The sequence below is a fragment of the Rhinoraja longicauda genome, chromosome 9 (assembly GCF_053455715.1).
Source record: "Rhinoraja longicauda isolate Sanriku21f chromosome 9, sRhiLon1.1, whole genome shotgun sequence".
NCBI lineage: Eukaryota > Metazoa > Chordata > Chondrichthyes > Rajiformes > Arhynchobatidae > Rhinoraja > Rhinoraja longicauda.
This window is the reverse complement of record NC_135961.1, coordinates 52,730,702-52,756,765: the sequence shown is the minus strand read 5'-3', so window position 1 is coordinate 52,756,765 and position 26,064 is coordinate 52,730,702. Positions and strand designations below refer to the sequence as shown.

At 48.5% G+C, this 26,064-nt stretch overlaps 1 protein-coding gene across 3 annotated transcripts in view; it reads left to right on the top strand.

Annotated features, from left to right (window-relative positions):
- Positions 1-25,545, top strand: part of phactr2 (phosphatase and actin regulator 2) — a 114,349-nt gene extending 88,804 nt beyond the window's left edge. For all 3 annotated transcript variants that reach the window (XM_078405485.1, XM_078405484.1, XM_078405486.1), the window contains 7 exons: positions 4,252-4,460; positions 5,504-5,660; positions 15,891-15,946; positions 18,172-18,233; positions 19,478-19,615; positions 21,300-21,376; positions 22,479-25,545. In XM_078405485.1, the coding sequence (XP_078261611.1) occupies positions 4,252-4,460; positions 5,504-5,660; positions 15,891-15,946; positions 18,172-18,233; positions 19,478-19,615; positions 21,300-21,376; positions 22,479-22,494 (715 nt within the window). In that variant the 3' untranslated portion in view covers positions 22,495-25,545. The remainder of the gene's footprint in view (positions 1-4,251; positions 4,461-5,503; positions 5,661-15,890; positions 15,947-18,171; positions 18,234-19,477; positions 19,616-21,299; positions 21,377-22,478) is intronic.
- The last annotated feature ends 519 nt before the right edge of the window (positions 25,546-26,064 follow it).

Sequence of the window (26,064 nt, the reverse complement as noted above, 5' to 3'; positions counted from 1 at the left end):
TGTGGGCACTGGTTCTGTTACAGCAGTGGCCACTCAGACCCTGTCACCCATCCTTACTGAATCTGCCCCTCGTGACTCTATCCTTCAACATCTACCTGCCTTCTGGAGCGCTGTCAGATTTGATGGCGACCCTAGGTATTATATGGCTTGAACTGGTCTATGAGGTATTGGCAACAGTTCCATGTTGGCCTGTTACCCTTGGCAGTGAGATTAAAGGGCCTGTCCCACTTAGGCGATTTTAAGGCGACTGCCGGCGACTAGGCTGTCAGCTGGCTAGGTGACAGCTGGCTTGTCGGCAGGTATCGTTGCTTATTGCGGGCGCTGTCGCAAGCTGTCCCAAGGTTTGCTAGGTTCTCTTAGATGCATTTAGAACCACATAATATCAAAATAAGTAAAGTCATTTCAAAATACCATAAAATGCTTGTGTTTAACCAATTTATTTACCGTCAGGATATTTGACAGGTAGATTGGAGGTGACAGTTTGACGGTCAGGTAAGCGTGGGAATTTTCGCGATGTTTATGGCCATAGCCATTACATTTAAAGTGGGCTCCAAACCCAGATATGCAAACCAGAAACCAGATATGCATCTCCCGTACATTTTCAAAGAATGCCCACACACCTTTCATAAAAATCCACTGAACCACTTTTAAAATTATTTTTATTAATACAGCTATTAGTAAACTGGAAGCAAATCCAGTTTATTCCTTGTTACAGTGATGCTTGTTTTTTAAGTAACCCATACAAGGTGTTATAGTTCAAAACTCTCAAGTACTTACCGACTTGTCAGTGATTTCAGCGAAAATCAGGACGCCGGAGAAGCATTGACAGCGTGGGAATTTTCGTGATGTTTCAGAAGATGGTGTAATCTCGACCTGACTCGGCATTGTCGTGGTCATTGTCGTCGGGTAAAAGAAAATTTTGGCGATCTGCTACGACTTTGACAGTCGCCGACAGTCGCCGGCAGTCGCCAAAAAAATCGCCCAAGTGGGACAGGCCCTTAACCCTTGCCTGTGCTTGCCAGTCTAGGCATTGAATATACAGTTAATGGCAGGACTCTTAACAACATTTAATGCGTAAAGGTATCTTCGAGTCCAAGTTCATAGCTTCCAAAAATGTTGTTGATGGTGAGTGGGGGGAGGTTAGGGGAGCTCTCCTAAAGTCTACAATCAGTTCCACTGTCTTAAGAGCAATAAACTTCAGGTTGTTACGAAGGCACCAGGATGCCAGCTGTGTCACTTCCTGTCCGTAGGCAGATTCTTCCCCATCCTGGATCAGTCCAATCAGGGTCGTGTTGTCCGCAAACTTGAGAAGCTTGACAGAGGAATCTGTGGAGGTGTAGTCATTGGTGTAGCGAGAGTAAAGGAGTGGGGAGAGTACGCAGCCTTGCGGTGCTCCTATGCTGAGGGTCTGCGGGTCCGAGATGTGCTTTCCCAGCCTCACATGCTGCTTCCTGTCTGTCAGGAAGTTGATGATCCACTGACAGAAGGTTCAGGCACAGTCAGCTGGGAGAGTTTGGAGTGTAGTAGCTCTGGCACAATGGCGTTAAATGCAGAGCTAAAGTCCACAAACAAAATCCTTGCATAGGTCCCTTGCGGTCTAGGTGCTGGAGGATGAAGTGCAGGCCTAGGTTGACTGCATCATCCACCGATCTATTGGTGCATCCACCGGTATGCAAACTGCAGAGGGTCCAGCAGGGGGTTTGTGATGTTTTTCAGCTGGGCCAGCACAAGTCTTTCAAAGGTCTTCATGACTACAGAGGTCAGTGTGACAGGCCTGTAGTCATTAAGACCAGTGATCCTTGTCCTAGGTTTGCAGGGACTGGTTGAAAATGTCTTTGTTGATCAGTGCCAGTTGTTCGGCACAGAGCTTGAGGGTAGAGGGGGAAACGTTGTCCGGTCCTGGAGATTTATGGCTTTTCCGTCTCCTGAATAGCCTCTCCACCTCCTCAATTTCTATTGTTGGAGTTGGAGAAGTGGACAGACTGATGTTGGACAGCAAGGAGGGGGTGTGTGGTGGACGAGGGCCCAGTCTTTGCAGACTGGAGTCAGGCTGTAAGTGGGTGTGAAGTGGTGATTGCAGAGGGGTGGGTGGGAGAGGGGGGGGGGGGAGAGGAAGGGGCCAGTCTTGCAAACTGGAGTCAGGCTGTGAGTAGGTGTGAAGTGTTGATGTAAAATAGTCAGAAAGTCAGGTTGCATCTTTATAAAAGTTTGGATTCGGCCACAATTGGAGTATGTGTGTACTGTCGTTCTGGTCGCCTCGTTACAGAAACGCTACGAAGGATTTCAATAGTCAATATCAATAGTCGTTTATTTGTCACATACACATAAATGTGAGGTGAAATGAAACATTACCCGCAGTTGAACAATAAGACCAATAAGAATAATCAATAAAAATGCAATAACACATACAATCACAAACTAACACCAAACAAAAAGAAACATCCATCACAGTGAGTCTCCTCCAGTCACCTCCTCACTGTGATGGAAGGCCAGAATGTCTTTCTCTCTTCCCCTGCCGTCTTCTCCCGCGGTCAGGCTGTTGGAGTTGCCACGTTGGGGCGGTCGTGGCTCCCGACATTGAAGCCCCCGCTGGGCGGTGAAAATCCCGCGGCCTATTCCAGGCCGTGCCGGACGGTGAAAGGTCTGCGGCGGGCCGACCCAAGCCCCGCGATTCGGGGCGGGCGAACACGCTGCCTCTGCCGCTGCCGGAGCTCCCGATGTCGGCCCCCATCCAGGGGCCTGCGGGCTTCCGACGTCCACGCGGCCCGCGTCGGAGCCTCCGGAGACGAGTCGCAGCCGCTCCCGCAGCATCCGCAGGCAGCCGGCGCCGCTGGTGGTGAGTCCGGGCCGTGGGCTCTGCGAACCAGAGCCCCAGGTGGTCCCAGGTGCATGGCCGGTGGTAGGCCGCAACGGGAACGGGGACACGACACAGAAACAAAGGTCGTGTCTCCGTTCGGGAGAGAGAATTTTACATTTCCCGTTCCCTCCCACCCCCCCCAAACATAACATACAAACCCTACACCATATTAAAACTACAATTCATACAAAAACAACAAAAAACACAAAAGACAGACGGACTGCAGGCAAGCCGCAGCTGCGACGGCAGCGCTGCACTTTGGAGAGAGTGCAGACGAGGTTCACCGGAATGCTGCCCTGTTTTCTTTGGAATTTTGGAGGTTGGGGAGAGATCTGATCGAGCTTGGTAAAATTATGAGAGACTTAGATGGGGTAGACATTCAGAACCTTTTTCATAGATGGAAATGTCAAAGACCAAAGGGCATAGCTTTAAGGTCAGAGACGGAAAGTTGAGAGGACATGGACAGGGCAAGTTTTTCCCACAGAGAGTGGTGAGTGCCGGGAACGTGATGTGGGGTGGTGACGGAAGCAAATATGACTGGATTTTAAGGGGCTTTTAGATAGGCACATGGAATGTTGGCCTTCATAACAAGAGGAGTTGAGTAGAGGAGCAAAGAGGTCCTTCTGCAGTTGTACAGTGCCCTAGTGAGACCGCACCTGGAGTACTGTGTGCAGTTTTGGTCTCCAAATTTGAGGAAGGATATTCTTGCTATTGAGGGCGTGCAGCGTAGGTTTACTAGGTTAATTCCCGGAATGGCGGGACTGTCATATGTTGAAAGACTGGAGCGACTAGGCTTGTTTACACTGGAATTTAGAAGGATGAGAGGAGATCTTATCAAAACGTATAAGATTATTAAGGGGTTGGACACGTTAGAGGCAGGAAACATGTTCCCAATGTTGGGGGAGTCCAGAACAAGGGGCCACAGTTTAAGAATAAGGGGTAGGCCATTTAGAACAGAGATGAGGAAAAACTTTTTCAGTCAGAGAGTTGTGAATCTGTGGAATTCTCTGCCTCAGAAGGCAATGGAGGCCAATTCTCTGATTACATTCAAGAGAGAGCTAGATAGAGCTCTTAAGGATAGCGGAGTCAGGGGGTATGGGGAGAAGGCAGGAACGGTTGGGGTACTGATTGAGAATGATCAGCCATGATCACATTGAATGGCGGTGCTGGCTTGATGGGCCGAATGGCCTCCTCCTGCACCTATTGTCTATTGTCTATTGAATATGGAGGGATATGGACCATGTGCAGGCGCAAGGGATTTGTTTAACTTGGCACAATGTTAGGCGTGGAGATTGTCGGCCGAAGAGCCTGTTGCTACGTTGCACTGTTCTATGTTCTATGAGCACCCCTTCCTTCCCTTGCCCTGCCTGACAGCTTCTCTTCCCTCCCTGCAGCAGTGTGGTGGAAGCTGGGAGCAGCGAGAGGGTGGAGGTGGATGTTGGCAGGTTGAAGGAGAGAAGTCGGGTCCAGCTGGGAGCTGACACGTCGGTTGTGGTGATTCCCAGCCAGGACATTCCCGAGTACGTGGTGAGCGACTCTGATTCCGACCCGGTGCAGTACAGGAACGACTCCGATGAAGAAGATGATGAGGAATCGCTGAACAGTAAGATCTCCCATTAATGCCCCAAGTGCTTCTGACAATAAAGCAACTGGTCTGGGCCACTCAGCCCCTCTTTCACCTGCTCCTTCATTTCGGTTCATCAGTGCCTTACCACAACCTAGACATTCTGGTCTCACTGCAGGGGTCCTCCCCCACTACTCATCAGGCTGAGCTTTTCTATTGATCATTGATTTTAGCCCCAGCTAAAAGTGGAGGTCTGCCGCTGACCACACTAGTTCCAATTCCAAGGCTTTTCCCTATTGTTCTGGACTCTCCCCGCACTCAATCAATCAAAGGAAATACATCATCTCTCCTCACTTTAAGCTCCAACTGTTTAACGTGGAAAATAGGAGCAGTACTTGGCCCTTCAGCCCTTTAAGCCTGCTGAATCATTCAATACAATCAATGCTGATAGTCCATCTCAATACAAAAGTCTACTCACTCTCCATACACCTAGACACCTTCTACATCCCCTTCTTACATATATTCAGTGACGGTCTCCACAGCCATCCTGTGGTAGAAATTCCACAGTTTCAACACCCTCTGGGTTAAAAAAATCCTCTTCTCACTCCTAAATGTCTTACCCCACAAGCCGAGGCTGTGACTCCTCATTCCAGACTCTGAACCCAGGGGTAATGTGCCTTCCACATCCAGCCAGCTAAGCCCTGACAGAATTTTGTAACTTTTGATAAGATATCTGCTCATTTCTTTAAACTTGAGTGATAACAGAGACACGACTCATTCTGGTCATAGTGTCATACAGCAGGACAACAGGCGATCTGGCCCACTGTGACCATGCTGACCATCAAGCACTGTCCGAATGCCCCTGTTCTGGATTTTGCTGAGCATCTTAGAGCCGTCCCTCCCTCTGCGCCCCCACCCTGCCTCCTCCTATCACCCAGCCGATGGTTGCTCTGTTTTGAGACTGCGTTCCCAACCCTCCCTCTACCTCATTTTTTAACCCCAGGTTTATGATCCCCGTCTCTATGCTAAACTAAACTAAACTGAACAAAACTAAACTGTCTGCACCCACCCCACCCTGCTAGGTGCCCTGGCCAACAAGATCCGACGGAGAGACACGCTGGCAAACAAGCTCAGGAACCGGCCGACCAAACAGGAGCTGGAAGACAAGAACATCCTGCCTCGAAAGTCCAACGAGGAGTGGACGGAGCTGAGGCAGCAAATCGGCAACAAGCTCATCAGGTAGGACACCCCGCTGCCTGATGCACTCCGTCACGGAAAAATAAGGGAGCGCGGTTCACGCCCAGGTTGACCAGCGGCAGCTGACTTCAACTGTTGGAGGCACGGTCATGGTTTAAAGACCTCGGGTGGGTGGGGGAATTAATCTGGTCCATCCGTGAAGAGCAACGCGGTAGTGCAGCAGTAGAGGTGCTGCCTTACAGCACCAGCGACCCGGGTTTGATCCTTGCTATGGGTGCTGGCTGTATAGAGTTTGTACATGCTGCCCGTGACCTGCGTGGGTTTCCTCTGGGGGCTCCGGTTTCCTCACTCACTCCAAAGACGTACAGATTTGAAAACAAATTGGCTTCGGTAAAAATTGTAAATTGTTCCCAGTGTGTGTAGGATAGTGTTAGTGTGCAGGGATCGCTGGTTGAGGAAGACTTGGTGGGCCGAAGGGCCTGTTTCCGCGCTGTGTCTCTAAACTAAACAAAGAGTGGCTGAAAAGCATTTCTGGGCCTGTCAATTTATTTTGTCTGAAAATATTTTAACAAGGCATTTTTGAACAGTTTTTGATATTCAGCGCTTTAAAGGACTTTAATTTGCGAAGCTGTTCATTGAAAATTCTGTACGCAGTTGCAATGTTTGTGGCTTTGATTCTCTGTGTAATGCCTGGCTGTGAGACTGGTATTGTATGATGGTCACGTTTTGCAATGGTGAATTAAAGAGAGCCTTGTTGGTACAATAACCCAGAATTTGTGGGTGCAACTCCCACAGTTAAATTCAGATCAATAATGTACAACCCCAAACCTTTCCCTTTCTCCTGGAGAAAATGTGTTGAATCTAACCCAGTCTGGCTTTCCTTGCCTGTCTTGTGTACTGTACTGGGAGATTATTTCCGACCCGTCTCCTGAAGCAGAGAGGGCCTTGGTTTAAGGTTTGGACGTGGTACCTCAGTAAATGCATCCGCCCCTCTGAACAGCTCTGACAGTGCCGCTGCGTTAATTTGCTCTGATCCTTGTAGTGGCAGCTTCAACTCACAGCCCTTTGATGTTGGAGCACAGCGCTACCTGAAAAAGAAAGGCAGCCTTTGTGCGAAGTTTTTAACAAGGTGTCAAGCCTTTAGAAACGTCACGGACTGAATGACTGTGAGCCTACATCATTTAATAGATTTGCTGACATCCTGAAAACGTAATGCCTGGTGTTATGTAAATGTGCATGAGGGAGAGAGAGTTTGGGAGATGACAGCATAACTGGCTCCATGTTATCACAGAGGCCTCATCAATGCCACTTGACATCCTTTTACAGGCAGCTTCCTGTTGCTTGCCCACACATTCTGTCTGATTGCACAGCCCACACTCTGATTGAAGTGATTCAGACGGTAGAAAAACAATTAGTGGAAAAGGCAGTTGGGTCAAACAGTTCCATCCCACAAGCCATTTCAGCACTTTCCTTTATACATCCTGAAATCAGAGGGATGTAGGGACCCAGTGAGTGTTCACATGTAACTAGAAATGCCCATGGGCACTCAGTGATTCTGTGTGTCTGTCCATGTGTGTGTGTGCATGAATCTATGTGTGTGTGTGTGCATTGCATCTGTGTGTGTCTTTGTGAGCATGTCTGTACGTTGGCATGTGTGTCCCCGAGTACATGTGTCAATGTGTGTGTGTGCTGTGTGTGCACGTGCGTGTGTGGAAATTAGTGACTGTGTGTCTGTGTGAGAGCGTGTGTGTTGGTAAGTACATGTGACTGTGAGTGTGTGTGCATGCACTTGTGTGTGTGGGTGCAGAAAATGAGTGACTCAGTGTGTCTGAGTGTGAGCATACATGTATGTGAGTGTGTGTGGGTGTGCACGCGCATGTTTGTGTGAGTGTGGAAACGAGTGACTGTATGTCTGCACGGGTGAATGTTTGTGTGGGTGCGTTTGTGTGCGTGGATTGCATGAGGTATCAGCTGTATTGGTGTGCGGTTGAGTATAAGTGAGGAGAAAGAACAATAGGTCAGAGCAACAAATGGACCTTACTTGTCACATATACACGTTGCCAGCACACACCACGTGAGATGGCGCACATACCCAGACACAGAGCAGTGGGGCTGTGCAGACCCTGGAGAGTCCCCGTCTCCTTCAGAAGTGTAATCCCACCCTTGCTCTGCACATCCGACTGATTGACACTCCCTCCCATGCAGCTTGCTCCCATGGCACCTACAGTGCCTTCAGGGGAACAGCTGTAACTCGCCCTGCACAGTAGATACAGTAGGAGCTCCTTTCCCTCAGATTGATGTAGAGTCAATTTAAAGCTAGCCCTTCGGAACTGATGAGACTAGACTTACAACTCGAGATGCATAGAGTCTCTTGGCCAGAGTAGGTGAATCGAGGACCAGAGGACATAGGTTTAAGGTGAAGGGAAAAAGATTAAATAGGAATCTGAGGGATTACTTTTTCACACAAAGGGTGGTGGGTGTATGGAACAAGCTGCCAGAGGAGGTAGTTGAGGCCTGGACAATCCCAATGTTTAAGGAGCAGTTTGACAGGTACATGGATAGGACAGGTTTGGAGGGATCTGAACCAAGCGCAGGCAGGTGGGACTGGTGTAGGTGGGACATGTTGGCCGGTGTGGGCAAGTTGGACCGAAGGGCCTGTTTCCACACTGTATCATTCTATGACTAGGACTCAGCAAAGTAATGCGGACAATCCACCCCATTTTCCTCTCCCCCTGCTTGGGCGTGTGGGTCAAGTCTATCGAGTCTCCTCTACACCCTCCTCCCTGCCATCTCACTGAAAAATAACGTTTTTCTGGGCTTCAACCTAAAATACAAAGAAACAAAAAAGCAATGAAAGCACTCAATGGGTTAGGCAGCATCTGTGGAGTGAGAAATAGAGTAATGTTTCATATCCGAGACACATCTTTAGACCTGGAAAAAGTTGAGTCAAAGCGAGGTTTGTGAGATGCATTGGAAGGCAGAGGGACAGAGAGAATGGAAGGTGTTTGCCAGGCTGGGGAAGGAGGGGTGGGGAGTAGATGACAGGGAGGGAGGAAATGGCTGGGGGGGGGGGGGGAATGGCAGGGGGAGAAGGTGCGAGAGGAGGGGAGAGGTCAGGATCTGGCTCAGGAACTTTGTTCTTCTTAATCATCTGCCAGAGAGGTGTTGATCAAAGCCCAGCCTTGATGCTGAATCTCTCTCCCTTCACCCATCACTTCAGTGCTCCTCTCTAACAGGGGAGGGGAGAAGAGGAATGACCGCGGTGTGAGTGGTCCTTGATTATGTTGGCTGCATTCCTGAAGCAACATGAGGTGTAGACGGAGTCGATGGGGGGAGGTTTGTGTGATGGACTTTACATTGATTGTAATAGACCTTCAGGTAGATTCTGCCTTCAGTGATGAAGCTGCAAATACCACTTCAGATGCAACTCCCAAGCAGATCTCCCTCTGAATCACTCCTCGTTCTCCCTCCAAACAAGTGGTCCCCCCCACCCCCCAACCCCCAGCCTCCTGTGACCTCAGTCTCTTCCCCACCCTTTGATTTCTAAAGACATTAATTTATTTTAATTTTCAGGGTTAGCACACAATGATTTTTGAAGGAAAGTCAGGAGAGGTGCAAAGGCCAGCTCACCCAGTCTTGCCAGGAGGCACAATCATTCCCATTGTGGGAGCGGCCATTGATGTGGAGAGGAGAGGAGGGGGTGGGGGTAGGCAAACTGAGACCACAGACAGTGTAACAGTGGCGTAATTCACAAAACACACTACCCCTATCAATGGGTGAAAGCAACCTTTGAGGCAGAAGTGTCTAAGGTTGGTTAATGTTGCAGTACTGAAGGTCACCAGGGATCCTTGCATTGCAAGAAAGCACACTGACTGGACTGAGTTAAAATATTTTCCCTCACAAACCTGCCTACTGAACTGTGTACATCTTTCAGGGGACTGTTCCTATGTTTGGTCCACTCTGCCACAAGTGGGAATAATAGGCCTTAGCTCCCTATCTATCATAACAATGAAGAAGCATTTCCTCACAGTTTCACTCCAACTGTTCTGTGGTGTTCCTCAGCAAAAACATAGAATCCGATGTCATATTTGTGCTGCAGACTGGAGCCATTGAAATGGAGAACAAGAGTCAATCTCAGATTCAAATTCAGTTTAGTTTATTGTCATGTGTAGGAAGGAACTGCAGATACTGGTTTAAACCAAAGATAGGCACAAAAAGCTGGAGTAACTCAGCGGGACAGGCAGCATCTCTGGAGAGAAGGAATTAGTGACCTTTCGGGTCGAGGCCCTTCTTCAGACTGGTTAGGGATAAGGGAAACGAGAGATATTGATGACGATGTAGAGAGATAAAGAACAATGAATGAAAGATATGCAAAAAAGTAACGATGATAAAGGAAACAGGCCATTGTTTGCTGTTTGTTGAGTGAAAATGACAAGCTAGTGCAATTTGGGTGGGGGAGGGATAGAGTGAGAGGGAATGCCAGGGCTACCTGAAGTTAGAGAAATCAAACTCATACCACTGGGTAGGAAAATAACTGCAGATGCTGGTACATATAGAAGGTATGACAAAATGCTGGAGTAACTCAGTGGGTCAGGCAGCATCACAGGAGAGAAGGAATGGGTGACGACCTTTCTTCAGTCTGGTAGGCTGCTCTGGAAGGTTAGATTGCATGGATCCAAGGAGAGATAGCTGAATGAATAGAACATTGGCTTCAAGGAAGGAAGCATCGGGTGAAGGTGGAAGGTTGCTTCCCGGACTGGAGGACTGTGACTAGTGGTGTGCCTCAGGGTTCGGTGCTGGGCCCGTTACTGTTTGTCATCTACATCAATGATTTGGATGAGAACATTCATGGCAAGATTAGCAAGTTTGCTGATGATACAGAAGTGGGCAGTTTTGCATATAGTGAAATGGTTGTGAAAAATTGCAGCAAGATCTTGGTCGATTGGCCAGGTGGGCGGAGGAATGGTTGATGGAATTTAATACAGGGAAATGTGAGGTGTTGCATTTTGGGAAGTCTAACATGGGCAGGACCTACACAGTGAATGGTAGGGCTCTGGGGAGCATGTAGAGCAGAGAGATCTAGGAGTGCAGGTGCATGGTTCTTTGAAGGTCGAGTCACAGGTAGATAAGGTAGTCAAAAAGGGTTTTGGTACATTGGCCTTCATCAGTCAGAGTATTGAGTAAAGAAGTTGGGAGGTCACGTTGCAGTTGAATAAGACGTTGATGAGACTACATTTCGAGTATTGTGTTCAATTCTGGGCACCATCTTATAGAAAAGATGTTATCAATCTGAAAAGGGTACAGAGAAGTTTTACAAAGATGTTGCCCGGGCTAGTGGGTCTGAGCTATAGGGAGACGTTGAGTAGGTTACGATTATTCCTTGGAGCAACGGAGGATGAGGGGTGATCGTATTGAGGTGTATAAAATCATGAGATGAATAGATCGGGTTGATGTACAGTCTCTTGCCCTAAGTACTTGAATCGAGGTCCGGAGGACATAAGTTTAAGATGAAGGGAAAAAGATTTAATAGGAACCTGAGGGGTAACTTTTTCACACAAAAGGTGGTGGGTGTATGGAACAAACTTCCAGAGGAGGTAGTTGAGGCAGGGACTATCCCAATATTTAAGAAACAGTTAGGCAGGTTCATTGATATTTGGAGGGATATGGACCAAACGCGGGCAGGTAGGACTAGTGTAGCTGGGACATGTTGGCCGGTGTGGGCGTTAGGCCGAAGGGCTTGTTTCCACACTCTATCACTCTATGATTCTATGGTTAGTAAGACAGATATTCTTGACGATACTTCTCACCTTCCTGATGCAACGCACCAAGAAGATAATGCACTAAGATAGACTGGAATGAATAAAGTGACGGGCCTGTGATGGACTGGGCTGCGTTCACCACTCTCTACAGGTTCCGGTGGTCAAGAGCAGAGCAGATGACAAGTCAGGCTAACATACATCCTGTCAGAATACTACCTGTAACTCATCTGGAGAAGTTTGAGATAATCCGCCTGGACATGCCAAACATCTCAGATGCCTCAGAGAGTTAATACACTGATGCACTTTCTTGATCACCGCACCAATGTGAAGGGACCAGATTAGGTTGCTGGTGACATGGATGCCTATGAACATGAGACAGCAGCTTCATTGATGAGGACAGAGGATGTGATCACATCCCCAATTTCTTTGCCAACTCTTTTGTCTTTTTGATATTAAAGGCCAGATTGTTGTTCTGACACCATGATTGTTCCCGATCTCTTTCCTAAACTCTGTCACATCTAGTCATTGATTAACTAGTTATTGATCTCATAAAAACCTGTAAGGTTCTGATGGGTAAAGTATTTCAACACAGAAACTGGCCCTTCAGCCCATCATGTCCATGCTGACCACCAAGTACCCACCCTCACTTATCTAATTTATCAGCACGGTCATTAACCATCTCTGCTTTGGCAATTCAGGTGCTCATCCACATATTGCTTCAATATTGTGTGTTACTGAAGCTAGAGTGTTGGGAAACAAGGCCACAGTCTCAGAATGAGAGATTGGCTTATTCAGGAGAGGCTCTTTGGAATGCTCTTTCCCGGCCACCAGGGATGCTCACTTGTTGAATATTTCCATGGCCAAAATGAAGAAAGCTTTGGGATGGAGGTATATGGGAAAGAGACAAGTAGACCAGGTGAGGTATAGGGTGACCCACAATATTATTAAGTGAGGGAGCAAGTCGAGGGGCCAAATGGTTGAGTTTTGCTCCATCAGTTAACATTGAGTTGACCCTGGTGAACAACTCTGTGTTGGCCCAGTGTTCGGCATCTATCTGAATTCATTTGTAATGAGTTCAACCTCTCCTCCACCATGCAGGCCCGTGTTTAAGCTCCCCATGTCATGTGTAATGATGGTGTGGGGTGGCTGGTGCTGAGCTCATTAAACAGCATCATTCTCCCACCTTCATGTTAGGGAGTCCTTGTGCTGACACATTTGGCTTGCCTCCAGCACTTGCAAAGTCTCAGTACCAAGTCTGTATCCATTTCTTCAAAGGCAGTTTGTCGATTGAAAATTGAACTGCAAGGTTCCACCTTCTCAGTATAGAACGGAATTTCAATGGACTGTCGTAATTCCTGTAATAAAATTAACATAGAGAAGCTTGGAAGGACATGTTGCAGTTGTATTGGTGAGGCTGCATTTAGAGTATTGTGTCCAGGCACCATGTTATAAGAAAGATGTTGTCAAGCTGGAAAGGGTACAGAGAAGATTTCCAAGGATGTAGCCTGGGCTCGAGGCTTTGAGCTACAGGGAGAGGTTTAGTAGGCTGGAATTCTATTCCTTGGAGCGCAGGAGGATGAGGGGTGATCTTATTGAGGTGTGTAAAATCATGAGAGGAATAGATCGGGTCGATGCACAGTCTCTGGCCCAGAGTAGGGGAATCAAGGACCAGAGGACATAGGTTTAAGGTGAAGAGGAAAAGATTCAAGGGGAATCTGAGTGACTTTTCACAGAGCCTGAGGTAGGTATATGGAACAAGCCGCCAGAGGAGGTGGTTGAGGCATGGTTTTACTTCCGATTTCCAGCATCTGTAGTCTCTGCGGATCCCATTTTATTTTCCCAACTTTCCCATCACCTCCCCTCAGAGTCTGGCACTCACCGATTTACAGTGGCCAATTAGCCCGCCACCCACACGTCTTTGAGATGCAGGAGGAAACCGGAGCACCCAGGGACATCCACACGGTTACAGGGAGAACGTGCAAACTCCACAGAAACTGTGCCAGAGGTCAGGATTGAACCCGATCTCTGGTGCTGTGAGATGGTGGCTGAACCTGCAGTGCCACTGTGCCACACAGACTGATCTCCTGACCCTCACCCTATGTCTATACCCTCACACCCAACCAATTGTGGTTGTGCTTCAGTTACTAACACTTCAGCCCTGGTTAAACCCGAGGATTTGAGTGTAGGAGCAAAGAGGTCCTTCTGCAGTTGTATAGGGGCCTGGTGAGACCACATCTGGAGTATTGTTGGCAGTTTTGGTCTTCTAATTTGAGGAAGGACATCCTTACTATTGAGAAAGTGCAGCGTAGGTTCACGAGGTTAATCCCTGGGATGGAGGGACTGTCATATGAGGAAAGATTGGAAAGACTGGGCTTGTATTCACTGGAGTTTAGAAGGATGAGAGGGGATCTTATAGAAATGTATAAAATTATAAGAGGACTGGACAAGCTAGATGCAGGAAAAATGTTCCCAATGTCGGGGGAGTTCAGAACCAGGGGACACAGTCTAAGAATAAAGGGGAGGCCATTTAAAACTGAGGTAAGAAGAAACTTTTTCACCCACAGAGTTGTGAATTTGTGGAATTCTTTGCCACAGAAGGCAGTGGAGGCCAATTCACTGGATGAATTTAAAAGAGAGTTAGATAGAGCTCTAGGGACTAGCGGAATCAAGGGATATGGGGAGAAGGCAGGCACGGGTTACTGATTGTGGATGATCACAATGAATGGCGGTGCTGGCTCGAAGGGCCAAATGTCCTCCTCCTGCACCTATTTTTTATGTTTCTCCTCCTCACTTTCCTCTTTACCATTATCTCCTTACCATCTCCCTCTTCCTTGGAGGGTGATGTACCTGGGAAATACTCTCATCTTAAGGCCTGTGGAAGCGAGGTGATTGAATATATTGCTGGTTGGTGTGGACTCGGTGGGCCGAATGGCCTCTTTCTACGCTGCATCTCCGAACTTAAACTACTGGATGGAAGGGCTTGCTTCCATGCTGAATGACACGTGTATGATCGAATTAAAAGGCAGAATAGAATTGAGGAGCTGAATGGTTGAAAGCTGCTCTTATTTTTCATATTTCTGTGTTGATAGAGGTGCCTTCCAATCTTACTCTGTGACTAGGCTTTAGGTCACATGTACTAAACATCTCCGTGCAGTTTGGTGCTCGGTTTTGTTTGATAAGTGACCTTGGGGTCTGTGTAAATACAAATTGGTATTGTACTGTCTGGACGGACAAATCACTCCAGACTCACGCCAACCAATTGATTGTCTTGTGAAACAAACCAAGAATTGTCTGGGGGGGGGGGGGGGTGGGGGGTGGGACTCACACATAAAGTGCTGGAGGAACACATCGGGTTGAGCAGCATCTCTGGAGAACAGGTCGGGTTCGGGTCGCGACCCTTCTTTAGACTGGAAGTGGGCACTTTATGTCCTTTTGTGTAGACCAGCAGTTCCTTGTTTCTACAAGATGTCTTGAGGAAGCTAGGCTGGGCACTAATCAATTCTGACCCTGGCAATTGATATTTTTTAAATGTAGCCACGATGGGTTCCTTGAATTTTTCAGACAGGCACAGGCATTTCTGCAGCGGTTTGTATTTGTATTCGGGTCGGATAGCTGGGTTGAAACGCCACGAGCCTTGAAAGATGTCCAGTTGAAAACGCTAGAAATACCTGGAAGGTGAGCGGAGGAATGGAGAGAGTGGAGAAAGGGAGGGAGGGAGAGAGCGAGAGAGAGAGAATGAGAGCGAGGGAGAGAACGGGAGATTGGAGCGCAGAGCGTTCATCTGCACCCGGCCACCCACACGGATCCTCCCGGGTGATCCCGCTACCTGCGGTGGGGTGGTAGGGACACACCGGGCGCTGTGCAGTTCCCACCCCGGGGAGAGTCCGTCCCACTGACTCGAGACCCCACTGATGAAAGGAGGTGGGAGTGGAGGGGCAGTGGCCTGTTTGTTATTTGACCTCCACCCCCCCCCCCCCCCCCCCAGCCCGATATTCCAACTCCAGGGTGGGTGGCTCCCCAGGAGGCAGAAATCCCCGTTATAGCAAATGCAACAAAGCATTTCTACAGTAACACCAACAACCAACAAAAATCTGTTGAAGGCTGAATGTGCTGCACAATTTTGTTCGGCACTCGGTCCACGGAAGAGAGGGGAGTGCTCGAATAAAGCAGCACGTGGATGCAGAATGTGATGCTGCCGGTTACGAGGCTGCATATTTCTCCTCTTCCCCCTCTCCCCCCTCCCTCCTCGTCTTCCGGAAGCGGCTGGCACACTGTATATAAAGCGAGAGCAGGCTGTACCAGTGAGTCACTGCAAGCTGACAGGAGCATCTGCTGCAGGAGATTCATCCTAGAGCCACCACCACCACCACCACCGCCACCACCACCAGTAGCAGCAGCAGCATCGTCGTCTGTATCCCGCGGGACAGGATAAGCGGAGATCTCTCTCTATCCCTCTCTATCTCTATCCATCTGAAAACATGGTGCACTATTCCATTGTTATTGTGTTCGGCAGGAGACTGAGCCAAAGACCCTCGCTGGAAGAGCTGGAACAGAGGAACATCTTAAGATGTAAGTACATTGGGTCGCTGTCTGCGTCCTGATGCTTGTGTGTGCTCGCACCGAATGACCTTAAACCGGCGTTGCTGTTGTCAGTTTGAAGCTGCAGATTTTGGGATTTTGCAGAAGCCCCAGCTTTCCGGGTGAATCAGCCACGGAAAATCAGTTGCCTGCCTCCAGCCCACTGTGTTAGCTCAAACAGCAAAAATGGTTATGATTCTGGGGATTGAAATGCTGCCTTAGCTGCAGTGCCCGGTGTATTTGGACAAGGGGAACACGTCCCGTGGAATGTTGCAAAGATGCACCTTGGGTTCAATGTGTGACCGCTGGCGTTTTATTTGATTAAAATGCTCCCCCCCTCCCCTTCTGGCCAGTCTGCCGCAGAATGGCAGGTAGGGCGGGGGGGAGGGGGGCTTGGAGTCCACCCCCGCTCCCACTCTGCCCCCTCTCTGCGTGGGAACCTCCCCCGATGGAATCCCACCTCCCGGCGACGTCATCGAGGTTTCCCCGTGACGACACGCGATAGCTGAAACTGACGTGTAACTGTTTCGACGTCGGGGGTTTTCCACTTCCGCTGACCACCCCCCCCCCCCCATCTTCCCGCCACCCCCCCCCCCCCCCCCCCCAAGCCTCCTGTGCTTTGGCGGGAGGGGACTTTGACACCCTTTGCACTGCACAAGGAACTCTCCTCATCACCCAGAGATAGGCACAAAAATGCTAGAGTAACTCAAGGGTCTTCAGACTGAGAGCCATGGGAGGGAGAGGTTACACAAAAATGCTGGAGTAACTCAAGGGTCTTCAGACTGAGAGCCATGGGAGGGAGAGGTTACACAAAATGCTGGAGTAACTCAGCGGAATGGGCAACATCTCTGGAGAGAAGGACACTAGGTTTCCTCAGGGCGCTCCGATTTCCTCCCACATCCCAAAGACCTAGGTTAAAATTGGCCTCTGTAAATTGCCTCCAATGTTTTGGGTAGACATAAAATGCTGGAGTAACTCAGCGGGTCAGGCAGCATCTCAGGAGAGAAGGAATGGGTGACGTTTTGGGTCGAGGCCCCTCTTCAGACCGACGTTTCAGGTCGAGACCCTTTTTAGGGAGTGCATAACATAGAACTCGTGTGAACAAGTGACTCGATGGTCAGCGTGGACTCAATATCTAAAACTAAGATCAAGGACTATTTGTTAGAGCTTATTTGTTGGAGTCCCTTTTAAAAAGCGGAGTAAATACCATTGTGTCTTATCAGCTGTACGGTAACCTGTAGACCTCAAGAGTTACAGCCAATGGCTCTAGATTTCCCAGAGTGGTTCTCAGGAATGAGGGGCTTCAGTTCTATGGAGACGCTGAATGTAATTCTCCTTGGAACCAAAAGGATTGAGGATTTCATGCAGAGCCAGGTTTTTCTTTCTGCTCTGAGTTATTATTAATCTGTCTAAAATGGAAAGGGATGCACGTTCATTTCAAAGAGAACTGAATAAGTCATTGAAAATGGAAGATTTGTGGAAATAAATAAATAGGATTTCAGGACTTCAAAACCCACTACATCTTGGCTCCCGTGAGTGCTTGATGTTTCTTGCATTGTGGCAAACACCCTGATTCCCAGAGGATGTTTGAGGGAGGGACTGAGTTTAATTTTCCTAACCAGCATCACCAGCTGCCTGGGCTCTGAGCTCTCGGATTATCTCCCTACCCTTTCTGCTTCTCTAAGACTTGAACGTGTGCAGCCCCTTTGGTTAAGATTTTGGTCAGCTCTCCTAATGTGGATCTATTTATCCAATGACACTCTTGTGGATTACCTTGGGATGCTTTGCCATGTTCAAGATACTCTGCAAATGTCAAATGCTTATGTCCTGCAAGGAAATTGCTGTACAAGTCAGTGGGTGGTAATTCATTAGTTGTTCATTGTAGCAGTGAAATTGCAGTGGTTTTGTGTTCCTCGTGTGTGTGTGTGTGTGTGTGTGTATGCATTTGGGGGAAGTTGTGAGGGGTGGATGTTCCTGCCTGGTGTTGGGAGAGGAAACCCCATCTCCCGGCAGCTCTGACCCCGGCAACGGAGACGCCACTCGCACTGGGTCTTGCGCGGTGATGTCAGTGCCCTGGCGTCCTTTCGTACGTCATTGCTGGGGATTCCTCCTCTGGGTAACCCGCGTTGGATGACTGCTGCAGTGTTTGTAGAGAGCTCTGCCACCCGGCTGCCCCCGCCCCATCTCACCTCGTTCTCTGCTTTTTTTGTACCCAGACCGCAATGAAGAGGAGGAGCACGAGGAGAGGCTGGAGATCAGGAGGAGGCTCACTCGCAAGGTAAGCCTACAGCGAGATCCCTCTTTCCCACCGTTAGAAATGCTCTTGCTCGAGACCCAGCAAACTGCGATTGAGCATCCGGCTCAACATTACCAAGCACCCCCTCGGTCAGAGTGTGGGGCCCCCTCCCATCCTGGGCACAATATCCGGACCCTCAACCCATCATCATTGAGATGCTTGAATCAGGGCTGCTGTAGCTCAGGAGTTTAGGTCAACACACAGATCAACTCCGGTGTCCTATGATCTTCCTGCACCTCCTCCACTGTACCTGGGCTTCATAATGCTGACAGACATCAGGAGTGCTCTGGTGGCTTTCAGAGGAAGCTCTGTGTGTGAGTGAGAGGGAGAGAGAGAGAGAAGAGATCAGCCATGATCGAATGGGGGGGGGGGGGGGAGGAGAGAGACAGACCGAGAGAGAGAGAGAGAGAGAGGAAGGAGAGCAAAACACATTACACATCAGAAAAACAGCCCTATTAACAGGAAATGTCAGGCAATTTATTTCATCCTGTGCGGGGAACAGTTCATAGTTTTCTAATGAAAAGCCGTCTCTGCTGTAGAGACCAGGGTCCTTTATAAACTGGCTGTTCATATGACATAGCAGAATTAGGCCATTCAGCCCATCAATCTGCTACACCATTCGATCATGGCTGATATCTTTTTCCCTCTCAATCCCAATCTCCTTTCTTCTCCCCGTAACCTTTGATGCTGTCACTAATCACTGGCTGGTTCACTCTCACACCCTGCTTGAGAATGCACTGCAAACCACTTCTAGAAACTACAGAGGACCTCTTGAACCTCTTGAACCAGCATTGACAGTCTTACGGTGTTACTCTTCCCTGCTCTCTGCCGAAGGAGAGATCTGCCACAAGGCTGATTTGCCTTGTTTTCAACCCACAGTGTTATGCAGAAACAGGCCCTTCAGCCCAACTAGTCCGTGCCAACCAAGTTGCCTTCCGGAGCTGCCCAATATCCCTCTTAAACCTTTCCTATCCATTTTAAATACCCACTCACTGGATATTCTGGTGAAAACTTGCAAACACTTGCAGCATGTGTGGTTGTTTGCCCTACACTCCTTGACTGATGGCAATTCAGCCCATTGTGTTAGTTGGAGGACACAAGCCAGCATCCTAGCTGCTGTTGGCTTTGCCAGCAGGCTTCCTGGGTGGCCAGTGAACCGCACAATATACAAGGATTTACCGCAGGTCACTGGCTAACAGCGAGACTTTCTTCCTGTGCCCTCACAGCTCAGCCTTCGGCCGACTGTGGCAGAACTGCAAGCCCGCCGCATCCTGCGCTTTAATGAGTATGTGGAGGTGACGGAGGCCCAAGACTACGACCGGAGAGCTGACAAGCCCTGGACACGGCTCACACCTGCCGACAAGGTGAGGAGGAGCAGAGGCTGGAACAATGTTGCCTCAACTGTGCGCTTTCCCCAGGCCTGGCTCATACAATGGAATTGATCAAGCATGAATGCCAGCACCCAGTCACAACCCTGCTCTTCAAATCAAGGCTGCCTTCTGCCTCTCTGGCCTGCAGTCTGCCTTACTCTGTGCAAGTCTCTTTCTTCTGTTCACTCCACACTTGTCACACAACCCCCCCCCCCCCCCACCCCATATCTCTCTCACTATCTCTCCTTATCTCTCTATCACACACTGTTTCAGTCTGTCTCTTTCTCTAGCTACACGAGTCTGTTCTTTTTATTAAGATCAATCACTCGTTTGAGTCTTTCCACCCTATCAATCCTGTCTGTGTGCCTGTCTCTTTATTTCTTTCTCTGCCTCTTTCTTTACCTCATTGCCACCATCTCTCTTTCTCTCGCTGATTGTCTCTCTTCCTCCCGTTTTCTGTCTCTCTCTATGTCTGTCATTTTCTAACTCTCTCTCTGCCTTGCTCTCTCTTACTATCACTGCCTCAATATTTCCCCTTCTCAAACACTCTCCCTCTGTTATTCCACCTCTGGCACTCTGTGTCTCTCGACACCGCATTGTCTTTCTGTCTAACTCTTTCTCTCTTCTTTGACCCTCTCATTGTCTCATTCTGAATGTCTCTCTGGCCCTCTTATCCCTCTCTCTCTCCCTGCCTATCTCTGCCCCTCTCCCTCGCTCCCTCCCAGAGAGGTGAGCCATTGATTTGAAGCAGCATACCATGTAAAAGCTGTGCATCTGAGTAATCAATCCCTTGGTGTATCGGTCTCCATGGTGACGTGTTTGCAAAGAACTTGCTGCTTGTAAATGGTCCAAGTTGCAGGGAAGAAGTTATTTTTACATTCTGTTTTTTTATTCTTATCTCAGCACCTGCACCTTCTTAAAGTGAAATAAGCATCTCCAGAGTGTTGATGATGTGTAGGCTGTGCTGCCAGGCATATTGTGAGATAATTAAATCCCCTTAATATAGGGCATGAAATGTAGCAGGAACATCCTGAGGTGCTTCAAAGGACATTATCCACCAAAAATATCACTAGGTTTTGTGTAAGTGCAGACAATTCTCCGCAGTATCCTGGAGCCAAAGTGTGACTCTCAATCAGATCACTGAAGCAGGAGAACATAGTCAACATCAAACTGCAGTGTGAATATGGGAGTTTGCTGTGCATATAAGCGGCTGCCAACTTTCCCACTTTTTGATGTGTGACTGCACCTCAAATTAGATAATTGGTTGTGAATCGCTTTGGGATTCATTTGTGCACCATATTAACGCAAGTAATCTTCCCCAGCGCCTCGCAGTGAGAAGGATAGCAGAAGCTTCTGTAACAATGCTGAAGGGACCAGTTAATCATCGATCCTTCAGCACCAGTGACACTGCACAGTAGGGATCTGCCCGCCTTTGACGGGCAGGGACTTTGGGGAACTCCCTTGGGAGTTCACTGTGCGAAAATGATCATGACCTTGGGTGATGTGCCATGGAGTGGGCTGTTACAGTGTGGGGTGGGGCAGGTCCACAGCCGCGGAGAGTGCCAGGTCTGCCGTAACTGTTGCTGATGCCTGGGGATCAGTGCCGTGTCAGGTGCAGACAGTTTCCTGCCGTCTTCAGTCGTGTAATGCCTCTCTCTTTTTCTCTCTCATTACAAAGGCCGCAATACGGAAAGAACTAAATGAGTTCAAAAGCCGAGAGATGGAAGTCCATGAAGAAAGCCGACATTTAACGAGGTGAGGATATGATCCACACATGTCCGTGTACCCCCCCACCTCACCCTTTTGAATGTGCTTGTCTCTGTCTCTCTCTTTGTCTGTCTCTCTCGCCTCCCTTTCCCGTTTCGCTAACCTCTTTCTCCCTTTCTATGTCCAACCCACCTCCCACCTCTCTCTCTTACACTCTTTCATTTCTCTGCCCCTCGCCCACAGCTTCTTGCCCTCTGTTGGCTGCTCTCCCCCTGACACCGCGAGTGTTTCTCAGAAGCCCTGAGCCGTTGCAGATGATGCTGCATGATGAATCAGGCCTCCCACATCCCCTTCCCCTCCCCCAAACCTCCCACCAGCTCATACTGCCACGCCAGCATTCGCCACCCCCGCTGCTCTGAAGCCTGAGTCAGCCGCAGGCACTCGAAGCTTCCCACAGCTCACACTCAACACGTCACCTGTCAAACAATAGGCTTTCAACTCAGCTGAGAGCAGCACGCCGATCACTGGCCGTGAATGTGAAGGAGCATCAGCTTCCGCAGGCAAACAGGAAGCATCCCACACTCATCCAGCGAACATTTATGGTGTGTGATCATATTGATTCCTGCTTCCCCTCTCAATCCCGCCACCACTCTGCTCACTGTGCTTCCAGTAGCTTACCCTGGTCCTTCCACCCTGCTGGCAAAGCTGGTACAGTAAACCCCCAACAAACTAGCGTCCTCGCGACATGGATGGTCCCAGGTCCAGGAGATTTTCCAGATTGGTTGACATCTCAGACCCATGTGTGTGCTGGCTGCCAGACCATCAGAGTTTCCAAACAACCAGATTATCAGAGTTGTTCCTTATTTATTCGCGAGAGGGTCGATCCACAAAAGAGTGGCAGTGATCTCCATCGCTAGTTGCCTAAGCCCTAAGATTCAGAGTTCCCTCTGCAAAGCCCTGCACCTCTCATCAACCCACTGAGAAAGGCCTGTTCCTGTGCTGTCCTGTTCTGCGTTGTGACACGGCTTTAAGCCTTTCCCCTTGTCTTTGTCTCTTCCTCGCCTTGTGCGGCTCTGTTTACGGTCGCCATTATTGGTGCGATGCACGTCCCCAGCTGCTAACGACTTTCAACACCTTCCCTCCTCCCCAGGTTCCATCGGCCATAAAGCAACCCAGCCTTGAGGTCTGCACGACGCTCGAATTGCTGAGAATTGTAGACGGTGCGTTGGTTGAATCGCGACTGAGGCTTCGCTGGACTTAACATGTGTTCTGTGCACCTTGCTGTGTCAGTGGCTGAGGCTCGACAGAGAGCTGACCATGTGCTACAACAAAACAAACAAACAAAAAAGAAAAGTTTTAATATCTTAAGTATTTTTTAAAAGATTCTTTCTCATTGGAAGCAGGCTGGCTTCTTTTGTTGTGGCTGAAGAGGAAAGTTGAAATGATATTGATCTAAAGGCAGTGCAGAGGGAGTGATCCCTGAGAATTAGGGGCACTGGTGGATCCAGAGGGAACTGCGCTAACCTCCTGCTGCCACCGTGACAGCGGACGGGAGATCCATAATCAGATGTTGTGCGTTTGTGTCGTGTTCTGCCACGTGGAAGCTCATAGCCGGGGATTGTTTCTCCCGCTATTTACTAACCAGTTTCCACCTTCTTCCCTTTCTGAGGAAACGATACCAAGGTGGGAAAGGGAACTAATGTTTCTCAGTGTGACTACATCAAGTGACTGCTTCGGGCAGAAAGTGGTGTAGGCTATGGCTCAAATCAGTGAACAGCTCAAAATCTGCATAAAGTTCATACTGAACAAAAAAAAACAAGTCTTTAACCTGAGCTTGTATCTTATTACATATCTCTCTCTTTTCCCTCAACCCCTACTTATTATTGTTAAATCGTTATGTTGGTGATATTTTATACACAGGAGTTTAATCCTGTACTCTGCATCCTGAGGCTCGGATGGAATATTTTTGCTGTTTATAAAGGGCCTCGGAGAAAGATTGAGCAGGGTTTTAGATGCAGAAAGTGGGTGCAAGGGAGGCTTTGGCAGAGGGCGAGGATCGGCAGTAAGATGGCTCTGTGCCTCTCCGTAAACGGGTGGATGCGAGAGTTGGTGAAGCAGGTGGTGGGCAGCTTGGACTCGCTGCCACACGCTGAACAGTGTGCCACAACTGACCCTGTCCTTGCGGGACAGACTGCAGTCGGAGAGTGGCCTTTCACATGCGCCCTCAGCCCCCAAACCCTGTCTCACGTCCCGCTGAGCCCTGGGGCTGTTTTCAATGGGCGAGGGCTGCCTGGGTAGAGCCAGCCGTACAAGGGAGTAGCCCTTCACTGGTGCAGGGGTTGTGCCCATGCAAGGGTTCGCCCACCCTGTGATACCTTTGGTTCAAATGTCAGGCACCAAACTGGCATAAGTTACCCAGTCTGAAGAGGATGCAGTTGGATCTCATGGTGCAGTAGAGGAACAGTTTCTATACCCCTCTACCCCAGCACCCAAGCAACTGATTCAACCTCCTCTCCTGTTCAGCAGAAAGTTAATTAGGAATGATCTTGTTTGAAGTGATGCGAGAATGGTTCTGCACCTCGTCAGGAAGGAGACAGATGGAGAGAGTCAGGGCTGGTTTCACGAAAAGGACCAAATGGATCACAGACTTCTTCCAACGTCCTCCAGCCCATTGAGAGCAAGATAAGGGGACTGAGGGAGTGACAGACGTGGACTGTGGTTGTCCAATAATCAAAGTGTCTGTGTGGCATTAATAGGAATTGGTTATGGGGGTCAAAAGGCAGAGAGAGAATGCTTTCAGGTGGAAAGAGTTCAAAGAGAGAGTTTATTTAAACAGTTCTAACATGGCGCGAGAGTTGCAAAGGACCTGGGTTTCCTGAGGTTACCTGCAGTTGGAACGAGAGCTTGTTGTGACTAGAGAGTGGGGCAAAAAACTGAAGGTCTTTGTACAAGTACCAATTTATTGTGAATTTAACTTCTTCCTGTTAACTGTGTTGAAAAGAAGCAAATGTCGGTATCCACTGATGTGTAATCCAGCATACTGCCAGATGCTGGGACAGGGGATATGTAACCTAATGCAGTACCAGATATTGGTACACAATGATATGTAACCCAGTGTATTACCAGATATCAGTACATGATGATGTGTTGCCAGATGTTGGTACATGGTGATGTGTGATCCAGATGTTGGTCCACAGTGTGCCCAGTGTATTGTGATGCGCGTACAGTTGCCTACATGGATTGGCACTGGCCTTCCGCTACACTTGGCCATCGCCAGTAAAAACGCCTAACTGCATCGTTCCTCCCCACGCACAGAACAGAAAGGAGGCAAGGGAGACCCTACTCTGTCCTTGTTTTATTGATTGTCCTCCTTGTCTGCGTGGGTGGGAGTTTGGGGCCATGGGAGAGAGAGAGAGAGAGGGCCAGAGTTGGCCAGGCACATGCGATGGAACAAAGTTTTCATCCTATTAACAACACGGTCCAAAAGGTAAAGAGAATTGACGAGAGAGAGGAAAAAAACAAAGTTCATTCAACATGCTTTCCTGGCTTGTTTAGAAAATTTTAAACCTACAGGAATAATCTTCACAATTTACAACATACTTGTAGAACCTGTAACCAGTTCTGATTAAGATACACAGATTCCTACCTCTGCCCCACTGCACCTGACCACAAGCTAAACACTCTCTCTCTTAACTTGACAGTCCCTTGGCAATGGGCAGTTGCTGAAGATCAATAATGGTCTTGGCTCTCCCTGTGAAGGCAGCAACCTATGCTAGCATCTGCTAGACATCTAACTGTTCTATTAGCCTCCTATCTTGTGAATGGGAGTCTTTACAGAATTACAACAAATGAATGTAAATTTTCATTATATATTGTATTGGTTGTAAATAACTGGAAAAATATATGCTGTCTGGAATCCAAATATAATTTTACATCTCGCTCATATTTTTTTTGTAAAGTGTTGCAATAATATTTATTTTCCAAAACAAAATCAAAATATTTCTGTTTTTAATTCCAGTGTGTCGCCCTTCTGGTTGTACAGCCAGACCTAGTTATTTGTTCGTGTTTTTAAACAGTTCCTACAATGTATTTAATCTTCTTTCAATGTGACAATATTATGTTATAAGCTAACTTGTTTTACATGAGCACATTACTGAAGTGCCTTAGAACATGGCTTATCTGATTTAATCTTTCCTGGATTTTGTTAATAAAATATTATCATGTGCTCATTTGCATTTTGGCTCATTAATTCACAGTTTTTAACGACTGCAGAGTGGGCAGGGTGAAAGGTGAAGGTTCAGTGGATGTCAGACCATGATTAGTACGGGCGTCAGGGGTTATGGGGAGAAGGCAGGAGAATGGGGTTAGGAGGGCGAGATAAATCGGTCATGATTGAGTAGACTATTACTTATGACCAGGGATGAGATGTGCTGGGAAGAACATGGATGAATGGAAGAAGATATAGAGCAGTTGTCATTTATATAGAGGCAGGAGAGACCTGCGGATAGTTTGGGGGGGAGGGGGGGGGGGGATCTTGAGTAAAAAATAAAGTGCTGGAGGCACTCAGCAGGTCAGGCAGCATCCGCGGGGGGAAATGGACAGGCAAAGTTTCAGGTTGGGACCCTTCAGGAATGGATATCAAATGGCCATTCGGGTTACAGTAGTCTCCTGCAGAGCAACATGATAATGATTGGTCGAAACAAAGAACTGCAGATGCTGGTTTATACCAAAGATAG